A 23,095-nucleotide genomic window follows, 5' to 3' on the forward strand; every position below is an offset into this window, starting at 1 on the left:
AAAAAAAGATCAACAATTTTAGTGGTAATTTATTATTATTATTCACAATGAGAATATTATTACAAATAAAATGCTACACAACCTACGCGTTACAAATTAATAAAAGTGGAAATATAACTTCTAGAACGAACGAGCGTTATAGCTAAAAATCACGCTCTGAATAAAAACAGCCGGAAATTTGGAAACTCCTAAAGATAGATACAGTTGTATTACAACAACAATACAATATCACACGTTAAAATAAGAAATCTTTGAAAATTAGTTGAACTCGCGGTCTCGGAGTACAATGGGTGCAACCAGGGTCCATCCATAGAGTATCAAACACAGCCAACTGGAAATTACCTTGATCCACATGGACGCGGCGTTTGCATTACTCAAACTCGAATTTGGTCTGAAATCATTGAATAAACTTCCACAAAGAGGCGAGTTTCCGATACTCACTTGTACCAATTCGTCAAAGTCATCATGACATACAGAGTGGCCAACGCGAACATGACGTGAAAGAAGCTCCAAGAATATGCGACGGTTTCTTCTTCGTTATCCCACACCTTTTTTTCTCCACGTTCACCGCCGTCGCCGTCGTCTCTACCTGCGATAGGGATATATCCTTGTAAAGAGAATTAAAGTAGAGAAAGGAGAAACAAAAGCGAAAAACGGTTAGATAAACAAAAGCCACAGCATTATGGTGTCTTATTTTGCATCATACCTTCATTTTCTACAAGGTTGTCCGATCCGCTGCTCCTGACTGTAAACTCAGAGTTAGTGGAGAGGAGGCGACAACTACATAATGCTATGGTAGTAATGTTAGTAAGAGAAACTCACCGGCGCCGTTGTCTTTGACCAACATGTTCTCCGACATTGTGATTTTCGAGGACTGACTGGCGGAACGAAGAGAGGAGTAAAGAACGCAACACATCCAGACCACCAAACCGACGATGCTTTCAGTATCAAAGCCCATTTGACCTTTTTTGTTAGTGTTACCAGCGCCCACGATGCCCAGAAGACCCGGATTACACTCCGAATCTGAAATAAAACAGTTCTACCAACGTTCTCCCTCAATTCCACGCTCACCTGGTGAATTCGACACAGCCGACCAAGTCAAATACGTGACATACAAAGAAACGACCGACGACTGCAAAAGACCAGAGCGCGGTAACTTATCTTGTACAGCAGGCAAGATGGAAACCACGCTTATAATGAAAGACAAGATCAAATTGAAAGAAATGAAGAATTTGTGTAAGTCGCAACCAGAAGATTTTGTGAAAAACACGTAGAGGAGAACGATTCCGGTGATGGTCAATGCGTAATTCAAAAATGTTATGGCAAGAAGAGCAAAGTACCATCCTTTGGATTCTGTTTCTTCAAAATTACCAACCCAGGCCTCGGCCCACGAATGCGCAAAGTCCACGATCAGGATCAACTGGATTAAAATAAAGAGAAAACCGCCGATCATTCCAAAGTACATCCAAGTTTCACCAAAGGATCCTTCAGGAATGAAAAACGCGCCGATGACGCCACCGATTACCAGCAGGTATTTGATGCCCCAGAAGCTGCAATAAATTGGTTTTTAACCAGTGATAAATTTCCAAACTAGTTTTACCCATTTTGAATCCCGGCCCTTGGATCCCGCGACGACTTCACCCCAATCATCATCATAGCCATTAAAACAAAGAAACATGTCAAAATGAAACAAATCCTATAAACAGCTAAATATCCAACAGCTTCATTGCAGTTAATCGAGACCGATTGGGGTAGATAATTGCTCGAACTGTTTGTACAAAACGGGACTTTCCGCAGGACGTCTTGCAGTCCTGGAGACAACATAATGCAGGCCACGATTGTTCCCAAAAGCAGCATAAGGGCGTACATGATCCTGGACGACGTCGAGTTGCGACAGGAGGGACATGCTGAACAACATAAGGAGCAAGCAGTGCTCCCGCAGCAACATGCCAACTATAAAGTTAAATAATGAGGACAGATGGAGAATCAAGGATGAGTCATACCGGAAGTAGTCCTAGAACAGCCCCCATTGTGCACTAGATGGAAAACGCACTGATTTTCCACGGGAATTTTACGATTCTGTTTTCTACGCCTTGGTATCACGGTCCTTTGTTGACATCAGGATCAATGACAAGTGAAACGCAGTGACAGGATTACAACGCGGTAAATTCAACTTTGAAGACTCAAAATTTTGAAAAAGCAGTAATTGTGGCCGTAGCAACAGCTATTTCACTTGAAGTGGTTTAACACGTAAATTTGGGGCCATTATAACTTCATAAAACGGCAGAATTTCAAATAACATCCAACTTTCGATGTCAATTTAATTACTAGATTAATGTTGGCAGTACTGCCAAAAAGTTGCTATTGATTGTGACATTTAATTATCAAAAAACACGTAATTTTGAGTTTATCAATTAAAAATGCCGGCTACTTTTCTTCACCGATTAGTCCTAAGCTTGGGATTCTTATCCTTGTTCCATGCAGCCTACTCAGCAGCCCAACGTAAGCCACTGCAGTTGAAAAACTTAACCTTAAAACTTTCTTGCAGACCGTTCCTACCTGCGACTAAACGAGCTAGATTTCACTCATTTGCCTCTCGATGTAAGTTTGGATTGCCCCCATACTGTGGTGTTTCTATTTACTTCTTTTAGATAATAATCCAAGCTCTCATCAGTCTTTTCATTATAATGTATGGTGTCTTGAATGTTGCTGGCGATTTCAAAGAAATTAAAGCCTCAGTGGAGCTGGAAAATCGGTTTTGGGAGACTTTTAGAAACGTTCCCTCGTTCTACACGTTTAGTCACCGCGGAAAATTTCTCAAACCACAATTTGAGGACAAAAGCAAAGATGAGTGATAACTATTTTTATTTGAATGTGCACGGTTTGTACAGAGAAATAAATAATGCCCGTAGTCATAATACTTGATTTAATACAGCTTTTTCAACTGTTCGTACGTTATGAAGAAGATTATGTTCCAGGGACCCATCCGGAACAGAGTAGGAATGAATCCTTTATAAAATGCCCAAAATCCCTCGTTCCTGAAGGTCTGAATAAAACAATCGGCGGTACTTGTATAAATGCGGTGAGAAATGGGGCTTCCGCTCTTTTTCAGTTTTCTTTGGTTCATCAACCGGGTCTGCAAAAAATTTGCTGAATGATGATTACAGGGACAGTACTCTGTCTTACCCTAACGACATCAATCGGCGTTGAAGCGATGGCGCTCCCTAGACTTGCAAAAAGACTAGAACTGAACAAAACCCTTGATATAAATTCACACAAAAACCAAGTTTGACTTACATAAAATGATTTGCAATGTCATCACCAAAAGTCTTAATCAGGCGGCTCTTGCAGAAGTCATATACTGGTAGTTCGACGGCGGCGATAACTGCGGCTCGTTGAGCCGTGGGGCTCACACCCTAAAATTAGCAGTTGGAACAGTTTTGAAGCAAATGGGTTTATTTTTACCCTCCACAGTCCTGAGATTCCTTCATGAGTGTAGACGTCTTTAAAACAATCAATAAGACCGACGTTGCCGTGGCTTCCCTGCACTTGCATGCGCACTTTTAAAACATCAGTGGGGTTAGCAATTGCGCTGGAAACCGCTCCGGCTATCACAGCACAACACAAGTTCACAGAGATGCTTTCTTTGCCATTGTTATGTTCTACAATTATCCTCTTAAGCGAGTAGTAAGTCCCAAACTTAATTGTACCATATGTGGCTTGTCGCAATACCGCCGGCCAGATACTGAGAAATATACATTTATTACACGTGTCATGTATTGACAAGGGGGGGCTAGTCTACAATAACTGACAAACTGATTAAATGAGACGTTTTAAGCAGTGCTTACCCTGAATAAAGAGCGGCAACTCCTTCCTGTTTCCCCACTTTTACAAGACAGTCCACCATTCCCCGGTATTTGAGCACCGCATGCTTTTCATCAAACTTCTGTCCCTGGACCTGGAGCCTCGTTTTTGTTGTATCGAGAGGAAAAGTGCCTAAAGTCAACAGTGAAATTTGAGGTTAGAGCATATTAGACTTACCGAATTCTGCGACGCAAGACGCGAGGCCGCCGTATACGAAGGGGCGCCAGTCTCTCTTCGGGGTAGCATTCCCACCCCCAACCATTGATTTTTTCGGATTTGTTATACAAGAGTTTGTGAAAAGTGTGCAACCAGCGGAATTTTTAGGTTAAGTGCGACTGACACTGACACTGACGTTTCCCTAGACGTTTGTCAAAATAAGGGTTGATGCGACTTTTTGAATTTACACGTGACGGACATTTACTGAAAGCTAGCCTTTATGAAAATGGTTATCGAAAAAGTTATTATTACGCATGCATTACTCTTATCGGGACGATTATGGCTATAATTACGTGGTGGAAATGTTTTATGAGTGTCGTAATTTGCACAAACAACAAGTATCGTTCGATTTGGAACTGCGAGCGCAAAAATTCCACACTTTTTGTTTGAAATAGAACTAGCCACATAAGTAAAAGAATTTATTGGTAAAATGTTCGTACAGACCCGGCAAAACTGCCGTTTTGCATTCGCAGAACATGGGTGTTACTCCAATTTGGTGTGTATTGCTAATTTTACAAAAATGCAATTGCAAACGTGCTAAATATCGTGGAACATGCCAAAGCAGCACTTTGGAATTTTGATTACTTGAAAGCAGTTTTTTGGCGTCTTTGGCATTGTTTCAAGATGACTGCAAACACCGTACAATACTACAAAACAAAGTGCTTGTAAATAGTCTACAAAAATAGGATCATTTGTAGATCACATCCTGGTTATAAATACAACAAATAAAGCTGTCATCAGTTCTGCAGTTGTAATTACGAAAATCAACTATAAACGTACTTTTATTTATCACTTTAATTTATTAATACTTGTCTAATATCAACGCCTAATCGTTCTATTCTATCTTGCATCATGAAATCATACAAATACAATAAAAAGGCAAAGGAATTCCTAAAATTGTTTGGCAAACTTCATAAGTTTCTTTTTTATACGAACGTCTTGGGGCTCTCGTCGCGATTTTAGTAGCCACAAGTTGGAAATCGCGACGAGCGCTCCTCCTCAACAAGCAATAAATAACACTTTCGCATCCTTCAATAAATATTAAAATAATTTAATGTAAATATACAGAAATTTCACAGAACAAAGTGCTTAACGGCTACTGCTTGACGCCGTTGAGCACCGGTAAACAATCTTCTTCATCACTGTAATCTTCCCCGAAATATTTGGTCCTAGCCGACGACGACGGCGACGGCGACTCATATCTCGCGTTCTTCCTCGGTGGAATTCCCTCCTCACCAAAGTCATACTCTCCATTACTCGACGACGGCGACGGTAAAGGCGAACTCGGCGGACTCAGCGCATTCATTATCTTCCCTTTGGACTCGTTCCAAATATTCGAGAGTCTCTCGCGTCCGAATAACAATAAAAAGTTCTCGATGAACTCTCTCGATTTCTCTTCCCATTTCGCGATCATATCGTCCTTTCGTTCACCTATCGTGTCGATCACTTTCTTTCCTTTGTCTTTCAATTCGTGCATTTTATTCTGGAGACGGATTTTCTTTTCGCTGAGATAGGAAATGTTGAGATCTTTCGCAGAGTAACCCCGCGCCAAGTTGCGCCGGACGTAAATATCGTAATCTCTGACTATTCGAGCCACAATGTCTGATGTAGACACTCCTTCGGTGCGTTCGGTCACGACGAACATTCCTTTGGCCTTCCAGACGGCGTAGATGTCGTTGCTGTCGTCGGTGCCGTAGGGAAGATCGTCGTGGGCGATGAAATCGATCTTGTGCTTCAGCATGTAGGCGTCGTCCACTTCCCAAGGGGCGTCACGGACCACTTCGTCGACGTAGCGGCAGTGTTTGACTGCTTCATAGCGCTCCTGCTCGTTCATCACAGTTCGGCCCTTGTAGCTGTGGGTCAGCTTGTCGTTGCACACTAAGAAAGAAAAATTGCACAAAAGGTTTTTAAACTCGCCACGAATATTTACCTCCAACGATGAGATAGACGTTAGGAAACACATTTTTCGCCTGCAGGAGTTGTCTCGCGTGTCCTTGATGGAACAAATCGTAAATCCCATCGGCGTAGACTCGGACCGGACGTGGAGCCTTTCCACTACGAGCAACTTCATAGGTTAAACGCTGAGTGTAGTCGCACAGCTCCCTAATTCGAATAGCTTCCGGTTCATCGCTGAAAGGCGCCGGATTACAAATCGACTGAAAAATAAAAACAAAATTGATAATCACTGGATGGTCGTGTTTTCTGTAGTATTTTGTGACCCGAGATACGAAGGTGATCCACAGAGTAAACAGCTAAAAATAGACAGAGCTGGTTAACCTTTTTGAGAGGCACTTGTAGTCTTCTCGGCATTGCAGGAGTGTCTGCAGGCAATTTAAGTAATAAAATTGACACAATGTCGTATTTATAGGCTCCATCGAATTAAGTAATTGAAATCGCGATCATGCCACCACACGGTGATTAAAATAAAAAGGATGACATTATTTCTAACTTTATTAAAATTATTACAAACCAACACGATTAAGTACATAAAACTTAAGGATATAACGAATGTAAGCGCCTCAGCTTCCTCGGGGGACAATCGTCATCTTCATCGTCGCTCCCAGAATTGGGAGTCCCTGGAGGCGTCAATGACTTGAATAATTTCTTCGATTCCTGCCAAATCTTCATGGGTTTCTTGAAGAAATATTCCAAGAAACTGTCGACAAACTCCCTCGATTCGTCCTTCCACTTCATAATAATATCATCAGTCTTTTCCCCTATGGTATCAATATACCTCTTTCCTTTATCCTTCAACTGGTCCATCTTGTTCTGTAGCCTAAACTTCTTCTCTTTGATATACGAAACATTGAGCTCTTTCGCAGAGTACCCGCGCGCCAAATTCCTCCTAACATAAACATCGTAATCTCTAACTATTCTAGCAACAATATCTGAAGTGGACACTCCTTCCGTTCTTTGAGTGGCCAAGAACATTCCTCTCTTCTTTAACTCTCCATATGTATCGTCTGAGCTCGTTGATTCGTAAGGGATGTCGTCATGAGCGACGAAATCGATTTTGTTCTGTTCGAGAAAGTCGTCCGAATATTCCCAAGGGCCATCACGAAGGACCTCATCCACGTATCTACAATGGCGGACGGCATTGTAGCGTTCGTCTTCGTTCATCACCGTACGGCCTTTTAGTTCGTGCAGCATTCTGTCGTTGGACACTGAAGAAACGAAGCTTTTTATCACAATTGAGTCAATTTTCTTGAATATAAATACCTCCGACAATCAAGTAGACGTTGGGAAACGCCTGCTTCGCCTGCATGAGCACCCTAGCATGCCCTTGATGGAACAAATCGAAACATCCATCGGCATAAACTCTGACAGGTCGTGGAGTATGACCACTTTTGGCCATCTCAAGTGTGATTTTTTTACTATAATCGCATTCGGCACGGATTTTCGCCGGCCCGGGATCATCACTGAAAGGTGCAGCACTGCAGAAGGCCTACAATACAAATACAACAATCAAATAAAAAAATAAAAGAAAATAAAAAGTGTATAGAGAAAAAATTACAAAACTAAAAGAGAAGACTCGTGCTAACAACTAAAAGAGTGACCAAAGTGTACTTTGTTTGGACAGGCCTACAATTATACTTACATCGCAATTAAACACTAATTATAATCTTTCGCCGCATTTAACACTTTCTTCTGATAAAAACGAACAACGCTGGACCTATGGAAAACGAGTGTAGACATTTTGGCGGTGAGTTTTGTGGCGCCTAGATATTAAATCGCAGTGGCGTGATCGTTAAAATTTGCTGTAATTACATGAACAATAGTGAGAGATAAGAAACTAGATAAAAATAACGTACGCAACAACTAAAGAACACTAAATTTAGAAACCAAAAAGTGGTCTCGTCTCAAAAACTATTCCATCACATCCTTTTATCATAAAACGTGTAAACTAATTGCAAGCACCCATAAAAAACAACCTTGCACACTTCATTTCTAAGTAATTCATTAGTGGATTAACGACCGACACTTTATTAAGAACACGACAAGTGTAAACAGTTATTATGATTCTTTCCCAAAGGAGTTGGGTTATCGCGTTTTTGTTGACCAAACAATCGCGGGAAGTAAGAATTATTAAAAATAAAAACTTCATCATTGATTAACTTTCTTTGATTAGCGATGATCATTGGAGTATGATCTGGAATGGTGATGCAAGGGTGAGTCATTGTCACGCCATGGTGAGCAAATTCGAAGAGAAATGTTGCAAGAAGTTATAAAATAATCAAAAATGCTAAATGTGCAAAAAGGTGAACGAACTATGTTTTCTTTTCCGGATTTTGCATTTTGTACCTCGTGCATTTGTATGCTATGCAAATGACAAGAAAAGTATAAATTATTTCACATTCAGGGAGTGCTAAAAAGAAAAAAGTACCAAAAACTTCAACTATTATGTTTATTTCTGGATCAAAAGCATTTTAGTGTTGGTGTTCAAAAACGCTAATCGATCAGATGATCAAAAATCTTGGCCAGGATTAGCGGTCTGATCTGTATGAGGACAAGATTGATGGATGTGCAGATATTGAGATTAAACGATTGATTCGAATAGATTGACCCCCCGATTGATTGTGAGAAGGACCGTATGAACAAAACGGCGCAAAGCTACGTAAGCCAAATTTCTGATGCAACATTTTGCGTAACAAAGTCACCAACAGCAACATTTAAAAACAAAAAAAAAACAAAATAATGTAAATTGTCAGTAATTTTAATAATTTTCGATTAAAACATAAAACCGGAATTTTTTTCCTCGTAACAATTGCAAATTAGAGAAAAAACGCTTGCGTAATGATTAAATTTTTGCATAATTGCAATTCGGCCTGTTCGCATGAAATAATTTTACTCCGCTTCGCAGAACCGAAAATGGATCAAATAAAAATGTAGGGCAAGAACTGCACCGCCGGCTTCCGTTTCCGACCTGGCAAATAAGAACTGCTTTCAACACCACTCGCAACTTTTACTTGTCCAATTCATTTTGAATGTTGGCAGGTCACGGTGACTGTAAAATTCCTGAAGGCCCCGAGTAATTTTAAAAAATTGCCGATCTATAATTGTGCTCCTTGCCCAAGGTCCCAAGAAATTACCAGCGTTTTAAAATAATGTATTGCGCGCACTTTCCTCAAAAAGGCTTCCTACTTACTACAGCTTTATCACCAAATTTACGACTATTTTAGGCTCTCTTATCAAGGTCAGATAAGACCACTCCTTTTATTTCATAATAAGCATTTCATATTTCACCGCAGTAATTAACTATCCCGGTTTAAAGTATTAATAGTTTGGATAAAATAGCCACGACAGCCCTGAAACTTAACCTCAAAAAAAAAGTCAAAATACTTACATGAGTCAGATTTTGCACGTAGTTAGTGGAGGTAACGTTGTCTTCGGAGCGACTTCTGGTCCTCTTCCTCGACATGATCGCGGAATTTGTAGCGCCCGACTCATGTAAATCTGCAACGAGACATAACCTATATCCGGCCCCACCTTTCACGGTGACAATGACAACAAAATCACTGCAGTAAACAATTAATTGTCAAATTAAAACACGAAAAAAAGAACTCACCCAACATCGAAACGTTCACCACAACACGTACGTTAAAATCAGTGCAACAAATTTGACACGTAGCAAAATTTGGCAAACGTCAAAATTTATTGACAAAAGAGCATCACCACAAATTCGAGGTCACTAGACGTGTACACAACGGTACTCTTTCGCAGACCGCCGAAGACGAAATAACGTCTAGGAACGGCGCCGGAGTTATTTATTCGTGAATTCGCCCGATGGTTCGAGATTCCAACTCGACACGAGCTGTTGATAACGCTAATTTTACAACATGCGATGGGTTCAGATTTTTTTTGAGCGATTTTACAGAAAACAGGTATTTTTTGGCATTATGCGATGGTTTTGATTTGGGTCGTTTATTGATTTTTCAAATTTCGACGCGTCGATTTGTCAGCGACGCACGTCATGTGATCGCTGACGTAAAGTCGTATGATCCGGTTCATAATTCGATCCAGTAATGGCGTGGGAGAATATTATTAGAAAAAAAGCCATTGTTGTTGGGTAGTTATTATGCAAGCAGAAAAAGCTGTTTGCAATGTTTTTTTTTATATAGTACCAACGAATCGAAAAATGGGCAAATAACGCGGGAGTCGAGTAGGCAACCAGCATTACACTCGTGCATTGAATGACGGCAACTTTAATTTACTCGATTAGCCTATTGCCTTTTTGAACTAGTCGTTTATAGTGTTGTAATGTGGCAACAGATTAATTAAAGCCCAGAGATTAATAATATGTATATTCATGACTAGTTTAGATCGAGATAAAAAATATATTATATTGATTAGTCTTTCTACTGGACCATCCTCAGGTGAAAACTCCAAAGGTCAAGCACTAGGTCAGATAAGCTGCTACTTCTCAGTTTTAATATTTCCTTTAGATCTTTGAGATCTTCTCATGCTCCTTACAGATATTCTTCAGCCTCTTCTCCTAATTTCCCTAGGCTCCTCTCTCAATCACCGATTTTTGTCATATTCTCCTCTACTTTCCTTTAGATTCGTCTTTTATTCTCCTCCCAATTTCTTTATTCTCTTTATTAATTTTCGCAGAGTCTTCCAGGATTGTTGTCCGATTTACTCTGGTTTACGGGTTGTTGTATTTATTTTGAAAATTTGGAGTCGGTTTACAGAAGCTATGCTAGTAAATCTTAAATTTTAATTAAATACTTAACATCATGTTAAAGCAGTAAAGTGACATGTGATTGTTTTTCCGCCGTCAAATTAGTTGCAAGATTAACATAATTTCAATTAAATTATTGTGTAAACCGGCCCTTAGTGTTTAGTTTTTGGATTGCAATTTTTTGATATGCTTAGATTTAGAAATTTCAGGGTCTTCCATACATTAGGTAATTCTCTTTGCTGTTTCGCATGAATTAATTGTCTGACTAGAGTTTAGAGACTACTAGCAGTAGTTAGGTGTCTATCAAACACTGCAGCGTTTGAATGAATGGTGTTCCAGCATCCATCATCCTTTACAAAATTAAGTTTTTCCCCCGAATCCGGAAGTGCAATTTGGTCGCTTTTAGGTGCATCGCTTGAATTGAGTGCGATTTTATGCAACAACACGCCGTTTTCAATACACTAATGCAATTAAGTACTTGGGTTTTGCACGCGATCGTGAATACTGAATCACATACGTCAGTGAGGTCTCAAAGTTTACGCGTCTGCAGAGTTGTACAAACGAAGGATTTCATATTTTGTTCACGTTTGTTGTGATTCATCACTATTTATATAAACGTACTCAGGTGTAGTCCCATCGCAGTCGGTGTAAGACCATCGTTGGGTGCAGTGTTTTTCAAAGGTACGTCAAAGGAAAAAATGTGATATGGTATTTTCCTAGTTTGATAGGCAATTTAATGGTGTAAAGTTCCGGTCACGCTCCCGCGGATCACAAACAATTCTCCGTTATGTTTTAAACAAAAATTGAATTAGCGCGTTAATTGTTTCACTTTTTCGACATTTCCGTTGGGAGCATCCGTTGGTCTTTAATAATGCAAATTATTGGAAATTTAGTTTTTCTCCGTTGCATAATTCGTGGTCACAAACAAATAAGTGTTACAAAGGTCAAGGCTAATCCCGTGATGACCCGTTCTGATTGAAAAGGGGCCACATTTCGGCCTTCTTAACGAGCCAGTGGCGTCCAGGCTTGCAGATTGCCACCCACGACTCTTGGAATTTCCAGTCTTGTATTAATGTATTCAGTACCATGAGCGATTTTAATTTGTTCTCTAATCTCTAACACTGGAATTTCCCAATCATGAACAAAGCGCCATAAACAACCAACCAATAACACGGTTTTTCCATCTCCCTCGCCCAAGTGACAACTACTTAAGTACACCAAGAAGTCACCTACGTCACTGGTAATTCAGAGATGGGGCGTTGAGAAAGTGTTTTTATTGTAGGTCATGCTTGAACTTTCTCCATCCATCAGTACCGTGTCGAACTCGGTCGTGCTTGCGTGTTCTTTCTCCTCAACCAATCGTTTGTTGCAGAAAATGAAGATAACCTTTGTCGGTTTACTGCTTGTGGCGTTTTTGACGAGGTCGGAACAACAATGTTTGACCCATGATGATTTGGGGCATCCGAATCCCAATGGAAGACAAGTGCTGTACACGGGACAGCAGGGATTCTCACTGGCGCTCCTCCAGGCGATTAACCAGTTGATGCCCAACGAGAATCTCTTTTTTTCGCCGTATTCCACGTACCATGCGCTCTTGATCGCGTATTTCCTCGCCGGAGGACAGACTGAAAGTTATTTGAAGAAGATATTGAGGCTGGATGCGACTCAGGTACACAAAAAATGAAGAAAGCGCGAGTTTTTAACACCTTTTTTAGAACAAGGGCGATTTCTACCAAGCTTACAAACTGGATAAGCTGCAGACAATGATCAGCAGCAGAAACAGCTCGTACGAGTTCACCAATGCAAACAAGATCTACGTTGGTGATCAGATCAGCGTGAGAGACTGTATCACACCTCTTTTTGGGGATGAGTTGGCGAAAGCGCCCTTCCAAAGCAACCCGCAAGGAGCCAGAAATACCATCAATAACTGGGTGGAGGAGCACACTCACCACATGATCAAAGATTTGTTACCACCAGGAAGTATCGACCAGACTAGTACTCTGGTACTAGTCAACGCCGCCTACTTCAAAGGGAAATGGGAAAACAAGTTCAATCCCGAGGAAACCAAACCGGAGATCTTCTATGTCAACCCAAAGAAACAGATTATGGTCGACATGATGCACGTCGAGGGCACCTTTAACCATGGTAAAAAACAATTCCAGCTTAATATGCTACCAACGAGATAAACAACCTCTTTTTCAGACGTGTCCGAAGGCCTGGAAGCGCATATCCTCGAAATGCCCTACAAAGGCGACCAGATCAGCATGTACGTGTTTTTGCCTCCCTTCACTAAAGAAGACGCCATCGACAACACGCTTAAGAAGCTCACTTTAGAGAAATTCCAAAGCGTCATCAACAGTAACCGTTTAACGTCAAAGACGGTTCAAGTTTCCTTCCCGAAATTCTCGCTTGAGCACACCATCGAGTTGGTTCCGGTAAGTCCACACTTTTATGTTCGTTGTGCACTAACAGCGTTAACTGGTAGATTCTTGAACAATTGGGTGTGGGCAATCTCTTCAAAGATGACGCGGATTTCTCAAAACTCTCTAACAGCAAAGACCTTTCGGTCGGTGAGGGAGTCCATAAGGCTAAAATTGTAATTAATGAAGAAGGGGCGACGGCTGCGGCCGCCACTTCTATTTTCAGCTGGCGTATGATGGGCGATGAGGATGACAATCCCATCACTTTTCAATGCAACAGGCCTTTCGCTTTTATTATTTACAACAAAGACACGCACACTGTACTTTTTACGGGAGTCTTCAGAAGACCAGCTTGATGCTTTGCACTTACTAATTTTCTGTAAAAAGTGACTAATTTTGTACATAGTTTTGGGCAATAAAGAGTTACTTAAGTTGAGTAATACCTACAACACTTTTTTTAGATTTTAGAGAAAATGGGAATCGGAGATTTATTTCAAAGTCAAGCCAATTTGACGACTCTCACTGAGGGCAAAGTGAGTCTAGGAAATGCTTTGCACAAATCCAAAATTGAAGTTACTGAAGAAGGAACCAAAGCTGCAACTTCCACTGTCTTGTTCAGTTTTAGGTCTAGTCGTCCCGCGGAACCAGCGCAGTTCCACTGCAATCATCCGTTTATTTACATAATTTACGATAAGGCCGAACAAGCCGTCTTGTTCACTGGAGTCTTTAGAAGGCCTCACTGAAAGACTTTGTTATTGTGATTGTTGTTATTTATTCTATTATGTGTAATCTTTGCATTCCAAGTATTCCTATTGTACGAACACGTTATTTTAATAAATATCCAAGGTACTCCTTATAATTCAAGTTAAATCCGCAAGTCTCAGAATGCGAAAAATAGCAATTACAAAGCTATTCATTGCATTTATGATTCGAATGAAATGTTTATCACAACAATAAAATTCTTTGAAGCGTACTAAAGTGAAAACCACTAATATTCCGCTTTTCAAGGAAATTGGACCATAAAAACTATAAAAAAAGCGTTTAAATGATTTTTTTTATTTCGCGTTCATAATGAAGATATTTCGATACGCGTTTGAGCGTATTTCTGTATCGTAATGGACCAATCCCGTGCCAATATTTCCAGGGGCATTTATTTTTCTTATGTTTGCAGAAGGCAAACCGTCAACCTGCCGTCAACGTTGACAATTTAGATTTTGGTTTTGATAAACCTTGATAAATCGATCAATACACTATTATTTCTTGTTGTACTTGGCATAATAATTCATCAGAGAAAAACCCTTGGATGCAAGGGAACCATCATGATCATGATCAACATCTTCGCTCTCTTGGCACTCTTGCGCTCCGGTAACCTGAAAACGTCACACCTGTCAAACTGACTGAAATTAGATTTGGCTACTTCGATTTTTTTTCCTGAACATTTTGCAAATGCCAACTACCCTAAAATTCCCTAGATTTCGAAATCAAGTTTTTTCGTTTAAAATAAGGCAAAATAGAAAAAATAGCGTATGATACTTGTTCATAATGCATTTTGCCGCACTTACTACTTTATGACACTCCTCGCTGCGCTCGTCGTGTCTTGAAAACGTGCGTGCGGCAAAATGTTCATTATGAAACGCGTTTCACAATATACTATAGTTATAGTTCAGCCAAGTTGGCCTGAGCCACCATAAAATCATAAAAATTAGACGGCGACCACACCCGGACAGTTTGCGGTATTTTGTCATTTATGACAAGACATCTGGCCTGTTTAGGGATGCTGTTCTTATCGCAGGGTGCAAACTTGAGCAAATAAACTCTCCTTATGTGCACTTGAGAATCTTTTGAAGCTGTCCAGTTGCGGTAGCCCGCAAATTTTTATGCTTTTATGGTGGCTCAGACCAAGTTGGCTGAACTATACTGAGGGGATTTGCGACATTGGTAAAAAATTATGACTGTTTCTACTCTATTTTTAGGAAAACCTAAAATCTTTAAAGAATCTTGAGGAACTTAAAAAATAATTCTTGGAGAATTCGTGATAATTTAAAATTTGTTGTAAAATAGAAGAGAAATCCTAGCTAAATCTGGATACTATCCTGAATCCTAAAAATGAATATAAAATCAAAAATTAATCAAAAAGAGTTATAAATAAAATTAAACAATCCTAGAGAATCTTATTTTAAGACAAATTGCACCCCACAAGAAGGCAAAACCAAAAGTTTTTCATTTACTCAAACATATTTTGACAATAAGTAATACAATAAAATTGCACAACTCTCTTAACTTTTTTATTGCAAATATAAAAATAGAGAAGCCGAATAATACGTCAAAATTAGATTTTTTCAAAATTCACCAGATCGGTTTGAAGGTGCCTGTACAAAATTGCACACAAGATTTGCTTACATAAAGTTGGTGAATCTTTAAAACAAAAGCCCAATTAACATGTGTAACAAGCACTCGCCTAACTTAACATAAAATGGCACAAAATAAACTAAATGCTCCCCCGTTAGCCAAAATTTAGACAAAGATTTAGCCAAAAGGAACTAGAAGTCACTACCAACTCATCCACAAAAAAAAAATCTAAAAAAAATGTCTATTTACAATTTTGGCTAATTCAGAAAAGGGGGTAGCGTGACGTAAGTTTGGTTGTTTCCGTGTTCGTTTTTAATCTGCGTTTTCAACCTTCCATCTTCGTGGTAATTGTTGTCGTACTTGGGCGACATGTTGTACCTCTCTGGAGACGCGCTCAACGTATGATCAACATATTCAATTTTAACACCGATCGAATTTTCATCAGCGCTCGGCGAATGAGTCTGAAGCATCGAATATTCCCGTCCTAACGGGGGACTCTGGTTAGACAACGGCGGCGTGTACTCATGTGCACGCATAGGGGCCCCAAAAAGTTGATTATCATGAGAATTCAACATATACGAATATCCGTTTTGGGGAGACCCAAAACTGGGGTACGGCGTAGACGACGAATTCAAAAGATTCAAATGAGGGCCTAAGTCGTACGTCGACTGGTAACTCCACGTATCCACCGGTGTCGACGTGTTCAAAGTATTCGCTTGTGTGAAAGGAAGGGTGTTGTTGAAATTGCTGGAGATGCTCGAACTCGGCGAATTCGAGCTGATGTAGCCGGTTTTTCGTGGGGGTTCACGTTTTCGCCACTTTGCTCGGCGATTTTGGAACCAAACTTGAACTCGGGATTCACTCAGATTTAGTTTCAGGGCCAATTCTTCACGAGCGAAGACGTCCGGGTAAGGGGCGCGTTCGAAAGCACGCTCCAGCTCCTCGAGTTGAAATGCTGTGAAGGTTGTTCTGGAAGAGGAAACATTTGGTTAGTTGGGGGCGTCAGATGGCGACGGGCAGATGCCGGTGGACACGCGTGTTAATTTTATTGTTCATGGATCGCTGTGACTAATTTCATGGTAATTGAGAGATGACTTTCAGCAAAAGTGTTGATGACAAGGGAGTTCACGAATTATCACATGCACGCTTACCTTGTTTTTTTCTTCTTGACGCCGTTGTTATCGTTCTTTTTCTTGTCGTTCTTTTTTTGCGGCGTGTTGGTGTTTCCAATCTCCGTCGAGCTCAAAGTCTGCGACTGCAACATCACCTCCTCATTCTTCCTCTTGACGCCGTTGGTCGCGTTGCCGACACTTTCCAGACCTTGCTGGAAGATCCCGATGTCCTGGTGCATCGGCGAGTCCAACTTCTGCGGAGAGCCTTTGTAGTCCATTCCAGAGCCAATGTTGGTGAACATGTCGTGTTGTTGATGTAAACCCAACATCACTTGTATCGAATGCACGTTCATGTTGTCTTGATTCTTATTTTGCAAAAGCGTGGAATTGAGACTCGGAAGCGGTTGATTAGAGTAATCGTTGAAGGTTTGATCGTCGAAAGGGGCACCTTCCATTTTCCACAATTAACAACGAAAAATCAAAACAATCAGTTAATTCTCCTCAATTTGTTTGATTGGCAATCGGACGCCGCTAATGAAACAAATTGTCTACACAATTTAGAGACACTGTTACAGCTATACTGACTTCTGACATTATTACTTTATCCAATTTATATTTAACGAGGTGAATTAAGGATGTTTTGGTGGCCACGAGGATTGGTAGAGCCAAGGGTTCGGAGCGCCGCTATTGGTCGGAAAGGAGGGGCCCGGACCAATGCGACGACGTATGATGGCGGATCTGTTTTCTTCCGGGGAAAATCCAAGAAAATGAAAATTTCATGGGGCGATTTTGAGCGAAAAGCGCACGCATTTGCCTCAATCATCCATAAGTGAATTTATCAATTTACCCAATTTTTGCCTATTAGCGACAATAGCTATTAGTGCAGCTATTAGTATATTAGTTTAACAGCCCAGATTCCTTAATGCAATCCAGCTCAATATTGTCCAATTGTTGCTATTAAAACATTTCACACAGTAACCGTCCATCAGTCAAATGGAGACTTTTATTCCGAAGGGTTGTACGGGTGCCTCCAACACCACTTTCGCCAAATCTTGTTCAAAAATAGTGACAACAACAACATTACGTCTCTCCTACCAAACGCAACAAAACAAAAAAGTGTTCTTATTACAACAGCAGTGCTGCCAAAACATCAGTGGAATTTTGTGTGCTTGCAGTTCTTGTGACGATGATTTAGTTTAAATAAAATCTAGTGTTATAAAAAATGATGGTATTTTCGTTGGATTCTTGCGTTGCAGACACTTGTTGCGAGGCTGTATCATCTCCTCAATTGGAGCCAATTGAGAGCCCATTAGATTTAATTTACTTTAACTCGCTCAATTGGTGATGGCGTAGGGGTCACATGTACCGACACTGTCATCTATGCGGGACACGCAAGTATAGATGCTCTATGAACAAAAAAATGTGATGGATGATATAAGAGAACTGTGGCGGCCCACTCACAGGAATTGGTACAGTCGGAATACAAAGATTTACACTTAGTCATTGTTCTTCAAAATATGCGGGGTAATGTGAAAAATGACACAAAAGGGAAGATTTGCAGAATCAGAATGTTTTACATATCCCGTAAAATCTTGAAATCTCTGGCAAATCAAAATAAATTTGTCAATTACATCTACTAAAAATTTTAAGAATTTCACAAAGAAGCTAATTTTCTACACTCCCTGGTTGCATTTTGTTTGTATTTATTTCATATTTTGCTCAAAAATCTGCAATTCTTTTTCGCATTTTGCATTCAATTGAGAAAAAGCGAAAAATATGCACAAACAAGCAATACAGTCGGGGCTCAATAATTTTGCACATCATTTTATTGATATTTTAAAAATCTTAATGTAGATACTATGCATTACTGTCAATTTGACGTGCAAATTTCAATGAATTTTGTCAAGAATGACAGTAATAATAAAATTTATAAAGAGCTCTTTACACTTTGACGTCGAAAATTGTTCATAGTTCATTATACAATTTCTTTATTTCATTTTTTGTTGTTATTTTTATGGTTTTCTTCAGCTTCAGCCCTTTCTTTTCATGTGAATTTGTCAGGTTTTTTTTTCTCTGATTTTTTCCCATTTTTTTCCATTTATTGATCTGTGGATCAAAGTCCCGAATTATAAAGAGTTTTCCAAGAATTTTAACTTTTCGCAGAACTTCAGCTTTTAAATCATCAGATTTTTAGGTTTTTATATTAATTCTCATGGTTTCTGATAATCAGATTCATATCTCTGAGATTCTAAAATTTTTTTATCTACTTTAAAACATTATTTTTGAAAAACCAAGAAGTGATATTCGATATTCTAGATTAAAATTATATGACTTTGATAACTGAGAGCTCCGGAGTTTCTAAATTTCGAGGATTTCAAGACTCAAAAGCTTTAGAAACTTGAGTACACAGTAAATTGACCAAGTAAACATTCAATAACCAAATTAAGTGACTTTCAAACCCCACAAAATTCAATTCGGTGTAAAATTTATACAGGTAAAATTATACAGTGGCCGGAAAGTCGCGCAACCCCGTGAAACTGATGTTGCCATAGATTATCGGAAAAATGTTAAAAAAATCTAGGCTTTCAATTTTTCGAGATATAATGGATTGAAAAGGAAAAGTTTAATGCCAAAATTAACGATTTCTGTGCAATAATTTTACGTTCAAATGAATTTGTTACCTATAAGACAGTTTGTTCAATGGCAAAATGCAAAAAAAATTGGAAAAAAAATTCTGAGAAATGCCTGAAAACAAGATTTTTAAATCAACAATGTCGTGGCATCGTTTACATAAAACCATAGTTATATTACTCGTTCATGAGCTGGACTGACTAACGCCAACAATTTACAGCAATGTCACTATGGCTTTGAATACTGGAAATTTAAATTATTGAGGGAACAGTTTAGCAATGTTGCCTGCAAAAACAAAGAGTGTAAATTTTTTTTAACATTTTTTGGTACTCTACAGAGACCACCCAATTACCCCCTTTCAAGGTGGTGCGCCACTTTCCGGACACTGTTGTATTTCGAAATTAAAGAGCGAGAATAAAAAAATCGTTTTAAACAAAAAAATTGTAAGAAAAACCAGAAAATCTATAATTAAAACATACAATAATGAAGACTAAAACTAGGTAAGTACGTAAAAAACTCATATTTATTTTTATGTGTCTCCCATTTACCACGACAATTAAATTGTAATAACCTATTTCCTTATTAAACCGGCTGGTGCAAAAATGTAACAGGACGTTGACAAAACTCAGCGCGACAGTGGTCCAGACGCGACAGAAATAAATCATCAGAAAAAACCTCTCACATTACCATTAAAATGAGAGCAAAAATGGTGATTTTATCGTCATTTCATATTTGAGTGCATCCAAGCCCCTTTCCCTAATTATGTAAATTTATGGTATTGTTGCACTTAAAAAGTCTCGATCATAAGTTTAGATATAACACAGAAAATGGATACCTACCACCATGACCACCATATGTCGAGAAGTTACGATGAGATTAGGTCTTTGAAGGGAGAGTTTGTGGCGACTCATGAGGGTAGCACGCGTCTAAATACACCTATAACACTACAAAGAGGTCCGCAAATAGCAAAGAATGAGTATTATGGGGGTTTCCCACGCAACGGATTTGGGGAAGAAGTTCTCAGAGAAATGGGATGACAAGAGGGGTGGATTTCAGATGAAGATAGAGAAAAATGGTTCTAATTAATGTGGTTGGTAAATGTGCAAGACTTATGGGCGGATTTACACAATAATTTATTTGAAATTAAGTTAATCTTGCAACTAGGTAATTTGACGATTCCTGATAGTTGATTGGCGAAAAAATTAGTCCTTTTGGTTTTAGTACACATAAATAAATGATTATGATATAAATTTTCCGAATGGTAGTAGCTTTCTTTCTTCCGTTTTTTTTCAAAAAAATTTATTTTAAATCTTCGCGCTTGCAGACCAGGGAAATTGTGTTTTCGCAAGTTCCCAAATTCACGAAAGTGTCACTCCATGGTTTCACTCCATGGCATCGCCGACTCCATCTTATACCAAGCCTGTTCAATTTTGATTTCTCCCCTTTGCAAAAAGTTCCCTCAAGGTCATCGCCGTACATACGCCAGCGACCCCAACGACGAAAAATCGTATCAAATTCTGGTGATAATTCTTTCATTTTGGTGACATTTCCGTCACTTTGAAAGTTGAAGTGATGATAGGTTAGGTATGTCGGGTAAATTCATCAAAAATTACGGCATCTGGAATGCAAGGAAAGCGATTTCTCCGAACTTCCATAAAGAAAACAGATCATTCTCTTCGCGGAAACGGCTACTAATCAGAAATATATAATTAAAAATCAAAAAATGCCCGAACTGTGTTTCAAGAAATTGTCGAGAGTGGCGCTAGTGTACGCACGCCTCACGTACTCATGGCCTACTTTGCGGGAACAGATCTCGAAAGCTATTGAACAGGCTTGGTATAAGATGGAGTCGGCGATGTCCATGGTCGACGGTGGCGGACTCTGTGTTTAAGTCACATAAGTTTTGTAATTTTCATAGTAAAAGAATACAGGTTTCTAATTTACTTTAATTGACGAGGATACATATAATTATATAATTCAAACAGAGAAACAAATACAATGTTTATGTTTTGTTCAACCAAAACTTTTAACATGTGTTATGTTGAAATTTGAGTTTTTAGTTTTTTCTCGAGTTTTCTTCAGTTTAGTGTTGTAGTTTATAAGAACGGTTAAAGTTACACTGGTCATTTTGTTTTGTTGTTGCAATAGAACTGAATTTATTTAAAAATTAGGGTTAGCCATGGGGTCTTGGATCTAGGGTAGAAAGAGTTGTCCCATAATGTTGAAATTTTGCACACATGTTTTCCTTGGCCTCAATATACCGTAAAAAATCAAATTTCAAAATTTATGGGTGGTATGTTAGGGGTTGGGGGTTGAAAACAAGAAAAAATTGAGTTTTTTATTTTAGTACTCCGAAGCTCCTATGTCAAATTTGGCGTTTCTAGGGGAAAAATTATTAAAATTTAATGAAACTGTCAAAATTATGGATAAGGACTTGATATAGACAGGATAAACTATACATATAAACTATAATTTTGAAATAATTTACGGGCATTTTAGAGATTAAAAGAAACTAGAAAAAAAAATATGGCATAATTTTTGCGCTTTATTAAGGGGGTGCAATGGGGTGAAGAGGTTGTTTTTTTAAGAAAACGTAAATGTAATCAGCACATGTTTTCGACGTCAGCAAAGGGCATCTAATCTGAAAATCTTGAATTTTTTGTTCAAAGTTTACAATTTATTTGAGATATTTTTAGAGAAGCGTCACTTGCAAAGGTTTGCCAAAGGATTAGCACCTGACGTCTTGGATGCCATCAAATGGAATTTACAAGTGATTGTAATGAGTTGGAATTAGAGCAATAATCAATTACCAATAATTAAGAATGGATAGTTTCGTCCATTACAGATTGTTTGCCTCGTCTTTTTTAGGTTGCACTTTTTGCAGGAAGGAGGGAAAGTGTTGAGTTTGTGTTTTTTTGTTTTAATTACATTTATTCAGTTTAATTTAAGGGTTTTGTTTTTTATCATCCTTACATAAGGAGTAATCCTGCAAATGGTTTTGATTCAAAAATTGAGGTACAAATCCGAGCCAAATACAGTTAAACTTCAAACCAAAAGTTTAGCCCTTTCGTGAGATTGGCGGAACTATTAACTTCAGCGTTATTCCGCTAGGTGGTGTAACAGTAAAATTTAGAAGCAAGACCAACTCTATCCGTATAAAAGGCCTGTTGGCTCCCTATTAAAACGAGTGATTTTCGTAAAAATTTATAACTAAAACTATGGCCAAACTTCTGATATCGACATCTCGCTTATTTTTTCGAGTAAACTCGAGTTATTATACATCAGTGAACGCAGAATTTTACGCAGATTCCAAATCTGGGATTTAAATTCAGATCCGACAACAAATAACTGAGTTATGGCCGATCAAAGTTTCGGATAGTTGATTTTCATTTTTTCTCATTTTTCCCAATTTTCAAAGTTAAATATCTCGGAAACTATTAGAGATATTGAGATGCGGTTTGCGCCATCGTTTTTCTCGGCTCATTTTACGTTAGAAAAAGTGCTTAAAAGCCCAAAATTCGATAGTCGATTTTTCGCGAAAAAAAATTGCGACTCAAACGATGAAAATTTTTATTTTTTTTTATTTTTGGGCATAACTCGTAAACCGTTTGTTTGATCGATCTCAAATTGGGCCAGTGGATAGATTTTGAGCTCCTCTTTCGACTGATATATAATTCAATGCTATTAAACGTCATTTTCATTTTGAAAACATTGATTGAAAATCACCCCAAAATGACCAATTCCAAACAGTTTTTGGTCAATGCTTTCTTTATTTCGTAGGTAAACTCAATAAATTTTGACTCATTTTACGCAGAATCTCA

General features: G+C 38.9%; 7 protein-coding genes across 10 annotated transcripts; 2 read left to right on the top strand and 5 right to left on the bottom strand.

Moving 5' to 3' along the window:
* Positions 1–11: 11 nt before the first annotated feature.
* Positions 12–2,173, bottom strand: Serinc (serine incorporator TMS1). Of its 3 annotated transcripts, XM_088037338.1 has the most exons (7): positions 2,004–2,173; positions 1,601–1,953; positions 1,072–1,550; positions 823–1,023; positions 707–745; positions 442–589; positions 12–391 (listed from the first exon to the last, which is right to left on the bottom strand). In XM_088037338.1, the coding sequence occupies exons 1-7, from the start codon at positions 2,028–2,030 to the stop codon at positions 259–261; spliced, it is 1,380 nt and encodes a 459-aa protein (XP_087893464.1). In that variant the 5' UTR covers positions 2,031–2,173; the 3' UTR covers positions 12–258. The 3 variants fall into 3 exon arrangements, with proteins under 3 accessions (XP_087893464.1, XP_087893466.1, XP_087893465.1); XM_088037340.1 differs by lacking the exon at positions 707–745; XM_088037339.1 differs by lacking the exon at positions 707–745 and having other exon boundaries at positions 442–607.
* Positions 2,174–2,272: 99 nt separating this feature from the next.
* On the top strand, positions 2,273–2,918 carry EMC5 (ER membrane protein complex subunit 5). The gene is made up of 3 exons (XM_088037348.1): positions 2,273–2,502; positions 2,549–2,601; positions 2,652–2,918. The coding sequence occupies exons 1-3, from the start codon at positions 2,421–2,423 to the stop codon at positions 2,853–2,855; spliced, it is 339 nt and encodes a 112-aa protein (XP_087893474.1). The 5' UTR covers positions 2,273–2,420; the 3' UTR covers positions 2,856–2,918.
* Positions 2,849–4,283, bottom strand: Bmcp (uncoupling protein Bmcp mitochondrial). Its single transcript, XM_088037344.1, has 6 exons — positions 4,042–4,283; positions 3,849–3,996; positions 3,466–3,745; positions 3,298–3,416; positions 3,187–3,247; positions 2,849–3,136 (listed from the first exon to the last, which is right to left on the bottom strand). Exons 1-6 carry the CDS (start codon positions 4,124–4,126, stop codon positions 2,927–2,929), a joined length of 903 nt encoding a protein of 300 aa, XP_087893470.1. The 5' UTR covers positions 4,127–4,283; the 3' UTR covers positions 2,849–2,926.
* Positions 4,284–4,486: 203 nt separating this feature from the next.
* Positions 4,487–6,428, bottom strand: LOC148175584 (choline-phosphate cytidylyltransferase A-like). Its single transcript, XM_088037342.1, has 3 exons — positions 6,358–6,428; positions 6,011–6,236; positions 4,487–5,958 (listed from the first exon to the last, which is right to left on the bottom strand). The coding sequence occupies exons 1-3, from the start codon at positions 6,388–6,390 to the stop codon at positions 5,177–5,179; spliced, it is 1,041 nt and encodes a 346-aa protein (XP_087893468.1). The 5' UTR covers positions 6,391–6,428; the 3' UTR covers positions 4,487–5,176.
* An 85-nt stretch (positions 6,429–6,513) lies between these two features.
* LOC148175585 (putative choline-phosphate cytidylyltransferase) lies at positions 6,514–9,738 on the bottom strand. The gene is made up of 4 exons (XM_088037343.1): positions 9,647–9,738; positions 9,425–9,534; positions 7,300–7,525; positions 6,514–7,244 (listed from the first exon to the last, which is right to left on the bottom strand). Exons 1-4 carry the CDS (start codon positions 9,651–9,653, stop codon positions 6,574–6,576), a joined length of 1,014 nt encoding a protein of 337 aa, XP_087893469.1. The 5' UTR covers positions 9,654–9,738; the 3' UTR covers positions 6,514–6,573.
* Positions 9,739–11,089: 1,351 nt separating this feature from the next.
* LOC148175586 (serine protease inhibitor 88Ea-like) lies at positions 11,090–14,041 on the top strand. 2 transcript variants are annotated; one of them, XM_088037099.1, is made up of 5 exons: positions 11,090–11,443; positions 12,135–12,431; positions 12,478–12,907; positions 12,965–13,197; positions 13,644–14,041. In XM_088037099.1, the coding sequence occupies exons 2-5, from the start codon at positions 12,138–12,140 to the stop codon at positions 13,923–13,925; spliced, it is 1,239 nt and encodes a 412-aa protein (XP_087893225.1). In that variant the 5' UTR covers positions 11,090–11,443; positions 12,135–12,137; the 3' UTR covers positions 13,926–14,041. The 2 variants fall into 2 exon arrangements, with proteins under 2 accessions (XP_087893225.1, XP_087893223.1); XM_088037097.1 differs by lacking the exon at positions 13,644–14,041 and adding an exon at positions 13,248–13,618 and having other exon boundaries at positions 11,237–11,443.
* Positions 14,042–15,453: 1,412 nt separating this feature from the next.
* On the bottom strand, positions 15,454–17,251 carry repo (homeobox domain-containing protein reversed polarity). Its single transcript, XM_088035859.1, has 2 exons — positions 16,683–17,251; positions 15,454–16,500 (listed from the first exon to the last, which is right to left on the bottom strand). Exons 1-2 carry the CDS (start codon positions 17,096–17,098, stop codon positions 15,789–15,791), a joined length of 1,128 nt encoding a protein of 375 aa, XP_087891985.1. The 5' UTR covers positions 17,099–17,251; the 3' UTR covers positions 15,454–15,788.
* Between the last annotated feature and the right edge of the window lie 5,844 nt (positions 17,252–23,095).

The sequence above is a fragment of the Gnatocerus cornutus genome, chromosome 5 (assembly GCF_029298725.1).
Source record: "Gnatocerus cornutus isolate USDA-ARS CGAHR chromosome 5, icGnaCorn1.1, whole genome shotgun sequence".
Lineage (NCBI taxonomy): Eukaryota > Metazoa > Arthropoda > Insecta > Coleoptera > Tenebrionidae > Gnatocerus > Gnatocerus cornutus.